The sequence below is a fragment of the Morone saxatilis genome, unplaced genomic scaffold, assembly GCF_004916995.1.
Source record: "Morone saxatilis isolate NCDOM2014 unplaced genomic scaffold, NCSU_SB_2.0 Contig20, whole genome shotgun sequence".
Lineage (NCBI taxonomy): Eukaryota > Metazoa > Chordata > Actinopteri > Moronidae > Morone > Morone saxatilis.
Window position 1 is genome coordinate 8994789 of NW_023339763.1, and position 5131 is coordinate 8999919.

The following is a 5131-nucleotide window of genomic DNA, read 5'->3' on the forward strand; positions in this document are numbered from 1 at the left end:
GGCTCAGTATACATGGTCCACCTCAACTTTTCCACCAGGCTATACAACACGTAGGTTACTTTGTCAGTCCAAGCCCCCCAGAAAAGCGCCAAGGATTTGAAAGCCAGTTTGAACAAACAGTGGCCCAAACCCCATTACAACCAACGGCGTCATCCACATGTTGGCACCACTGGCCCAAAAAACAAATTTTCATAGCTTAACAATGTATAACAAGCAGCTGTACAATGGTGATAATTTCTTGGGCTTCCACAACCCCAGCAAACTGATCTGACACTACCCAGAATCTTGATCCATTCAACGATAACATTTGGACAGTCTACAAGAGCAACACGATTGAATAATTATTATCTCTATTTCAAGTTAGCGATGGCTGAATTCAACAGTTAGCCAGCCCGCATGGAATCTCTGGTATGCATTCATCTGGGGAATTTTTTTTACAGAAGTAAAGTGACACTGCGCCACTGAGAAGCTTTTATAGGAATGAACGAAGTGCCACCTCAATGGTACCCCCCCCCCCCCCCCCCCCCCCCCCCCCCCCCCCTCCCCCCCCCCCCCCCCCCTCCCCCCCCCCCTGCCTAAGGCACGGCTGTTATCTGTGCAATGTGTGAAACCAAGCGCTAATTCCTCCATGTTATAATTATATAATCAATTAATGTAATGAAATGAAATAATTACATATAAAATAATTCTGACATCACATGGGTGTCCAGATTAGATAATACATGCAGGACCTGCCCTAAAGCCCCTATCTTTCAAGTTATATTGTCTTGTCGTCCTTAAGTATAACCAAACAAAATAGTTAATTTATTAAAAGAATAACAAATTCTATGCTCCTGGGGCCGAGAGTGATCCGCCTACCCTCAGGTTAGCTCATACAGTTCAACTGTGCTATCAATGCTACTATTTACTCTAAATTAAATGCTATAAATCTCAATTTCATCGTTTTTTAATAGATTTTAAATAGACTTTAAGAGACAGCTAGATTTAAAAGTATTCAACCGAAAAAATTGCAGCGTACTCTAAACTGGACCACATTTACTAAATGAACATCCTGCTGTTTTGAAGAAAGACTGAAACTAAAGATTGAACCGTAAAACTCATTATGAAAATGTTCTCACTGAGCTAGAATCATGTCTGAATCATTCCATTACATATTTTTATACTAAATAGTTAAGGAAAATAAACCCCCCCCCCCCCCCCCCGCAACCAAACAAATCAAATCATTAGCCTAACCTGTCCGCTCAATCTCGCCATCTTGAAAAAGCCACACCACTGTGCACCTGGTTTGACCTGTTCTTCATCCAAACTTTTGATTGATACTTTTTCTACTTGATTACTGTGTTTCTTTTGCCTGCTTTGTGTAGCAGTTGACACTCTTGTAGTAAAGGTGGAACTATTACATTTGGTTGTCTCCTCTGCCACTTTTGCAGTACACTGCCTGCAGACTATGGAAAGACTTGCTTATGCAATGAGTTGCCAGAGGTAGGCAGGAAGGAAGTACACAGGAGTGACCAGCCAATCTTTATCCGGCGCGATGAAAGATTGGCGGGCTTATTACAGACCTGAGGACTGCTACACATTTTTTCCTCTTCTTTTCAGAGCATTGATTATGATTGCTGTCAGGATGTAAAAGATTTAGAATTTCCTCCCTACATTGACAAAACGGGTCGAACAAGCACAGTAAACAACACCAGAAATGATCAACCTCAAGATCTGATATCTTTGCAGTGGATGAAGGAATTCAGCCTCATACAGACGACCCTTCTTTAAGCCATGGATGCATTAAACATGATGCCTGGTTGCATTGCTCGCAGCAGAGAGAAAAAGGAGTCATGCTTACATTGCAGTCTGTCTCTCAGCAGATGAACTCACATCAATACCCTCCCATTTCACACAGCACACAGCACCACACACAGCACACAGCACACAGCTTCCATTTCCAACGGAAGCTCGACCATTTTGTGCGAGGGTCCCGTATGTCTGACCCACTAACACATTATCTGTTTAATAGACGTGCTGACGTCAGCTGAGTGGGCGGGGCCAGGAGCGTTCAAACAACAGCCTGCCCTCAAATCCTCCCTGATCTTTGCTCCGTGCCTTGGGGTTTTTTTTGCGCCTTATTTCGCCACTGCCCAGTTATTGGAATATCCGGCTTTTTAAACATTTTCTTGTTTGTGTTGGTTTTTATATATAGTATAATGCGGCTGCCTTCCGTACATTCACTCCAAAACACATTCCACCGAGATTGTATTGCTTGTCGTAAAACACTAGGTCAGTGACCTGTTTGTTGTTTGTTTGCTGCTTTTCGGTGATTATGGACTAATTGGGAAAACAGTATAAATGCACCTGCCGCCCGAGACGCATCCCGCTTTGACATCGAAGAGTAAGACTTGCTCAGGCCCAAAAGGGAAAACAACATCAACAACAACAACAAAAAAAGAGGAAGACAAATGTTTTCGATGCTTGCAGACTCGAGTCAACGTTCATAGCAGGCGCAGTGCAGTCGCTAGACTGGCCTATGTGTCACACATATATCTCCGCGGTTTCTGGCGGATCTGTGGCTGAGTGAAGTGTGTGTGTGGAAATGGTGTGTGTGCGTTATTCAACCCCAGCGGAGTTTTGTTGATGGGGGAGATGAAAAATAGATTAGAAATGATTGTTGTGAACATATTTAGTAATTTCTTATTCTCCACATAAGTGCTGAGTTTTTGCAATCAATCCGCACGCTGTCTGGTCACAAGCTACGAAAAAACATGGCGTATTTTTCTGTTAGTTATAGGTAGACCTATCGGAGTTCCACCGTATTTTCTCTGCATTTCACACTCAAGCTCTTCTCATTGGGTGTCTCGAAGTGGTGTTCGAAGTGGAAGGATTCATAGCAAAACTCGTCCAGACCACAACATGGAGGTTAAAATCGAAATTGACAACTCGAAAACTAGTTCTCCCACAACCCACTCCAGAAGCTATAGAATAGAGCTACTGATCTGGATCTGTTTAATATAGCCTGATACTTTTAGCTATTTATGTATTTTGTTTTTGGTTCTTTCTCGCTTTTTTGCCAATATCGCTGCGCTATCTGTATTTTCTTTCATTTCCCTCATGATAAATGATCCAATGTCACTAAATAAGCAATTCTTAATGTTCATAGCCAACGCTGTTGGGGTTGTGTAGGAATTCATGGATCCAAATGACTCTCCAATATTGTGTTTTATCCTTGTCTGTGTGATAAAATCAAAGTCGCACTCCTTTTATCTCAGTTTATATTCAAGTAGTGGTGTATCACCCATAACTTATAAGCCCCTTTTTAAAGTGATGGATTTATGATGGTATGATAGCATCGCTGGACCGTATCATTTAAACCTTTTTTATGATCAAGTATATCTTTTTAGGCCAAATACAGATGCCACACATCTTGGAAATCCGTCTTCAATAATGTCTCTATTCCTTCATACACTCCTACTCACAGTTGTTGATGCGGTTATTTGACCATGCTAGTTTTGTGCAGTTACTATCCTCTTAGGTTAAGGTTTCTGATGTAAGTGTTCTTTGTTTGTAGGGTTAGTGTTTCGTGCTTTTTTAGAATGGAGGACAGCCCATGCCTGGAGTACGGCAAGATCACGTTAAGTGGGTATCACTGCTGTACTGCGACTTGTCTGAGAATTTGCATAGATTACCCAGAGAAGCTGCTATATCTTCTTAGTCCATTCCTATTGGGAGGGCGCTCTTGTGGTTTGAGGGGTAGGCTCCTTCGTGAGAGGTTGGAACGCTTACCGATGTACTTCCAGTAGAGAAGAAGCGAGTCCAGGTGGACTGAGGATGACAGACAAAATGGCCAGTGATTATGATCATTTATGTAATTAATGTCTGTAATTGAAGTTATTTGACCTAGAACTTGACTTTAAGGTGCTAAAATACTGTTTAGGCATGACGTCGCGTTGTGTACATATTAAAGGATGCTATATTTCATAAGCAGCAATGTTTAGTGATAGGGTGCTAGTTTAGTTATAGTATAATGATTTAAAATAGTGTATCAGATAATGATTATTTATGTAACCCCAATAAACAATTTTTATATGCTAGGGTTGGTTGTAATAATGTCAACTATATTGGTGTATAATTAGAATGTGTTTTACTCGAGAAGATGAGGTCATTACATTTTTTCATAAATCATTTCAGATATGTGTAATGGTCGATTATATATAATTATGTGATATATATAATCTAATCCTTTTATCCCGCCTGGATCCTGTGTGTGTGTGTGTGTGTGTGTGTGTGTGTGTGTGTGTGTGTATTCCACCCACAGCGGATTGAAGGGGGGAAGAAAAAGTCACATATAAATGATTTTTTATTTATTTTGCATTTAAGTGTAGTTGCTCAATCCCGCGCTGTCTGCCTGCAAAGTCTGAAAAAAATGGCGATGTTGTTTGTAAAAACTGAGCGATAACCTATTTCCTGCTGCACACTCAGCTCTTCTCTGCTCTGATCAACTGTTCAGAGGATTATACGAACTGGCGCCCAAAACGGAGTAAACATGCACAGTAAAACTAGTTCACCCCCCCCCCCCAAACTTAAAGGTTTGATCTGGATCTGTTTTAGACTCCTGAACTTTTGTACTTTTGTGTTGTCTTCCCTCTCAAAACCTCATCAGATCTTTCATATGATGGTGAAATGTGCACTAAATAAGCAATTCTTAATATACAACAGCTGGGTGAATATATGCTTCTTATTGTTTGACCTCTGAGTGAATTCAAGGGACCTTTTGAATGGTGTGTGTGTGTGCACTGCTTGACTTTTTAAGGGACCTTTTTAGTTCAGTGTAGGCCAATCTGTCCCCATTGCAACCTCTAATCTTCTTTCCTCCTCTCCATCAGGTGTGTGCGTGCCCTGGGTGCAGCCTGGCCTGTGCTGTGGTGGCGATGAAGAACCCAGGAGCTGCGGAGAGCCGTCGGCTGGCCATCCTGCTGGAGGCTGCTCTGGTGAGGGAGGCTCGCCTCTGGAAGGTACCTGTCTTCAAGAATGGATGCATCCAGGTGAGACTGTGCGCGTGTGTGTACATATAGAGGATGCTTTTCTAGCTTGTTTAGAGGTGCTATGTTTAGTTAGTAAATGGTTAAGTCATTTTCAGATGTAG

General features: G+C 41.8%; 1 protein-coding gene across 1 annotated transcript in view; it reads left to right on the forward strand.

The window, feature by feature from the left end:
- The first annotated feature begins 4843 nt into the window (after window positions 1-4843).
- Window positions 4844-5131, forward strand: part of ccni2 (cyclin I family, member 2) — an 8016-nt gene continuing 7728 nt past the window's right edge. Inside the window, exon 1 of the mRNA XM_035666196.1 lies at window positions 4844-5030. Coding sequence (XP_035522089.1) covers window positions 4917-5030 — 114 coding nt within the window. The 5' untranslated portion in view covers window positions 4844-4916. The remainder of the gene's footprint in view (window positions 5031-5131) is intronic.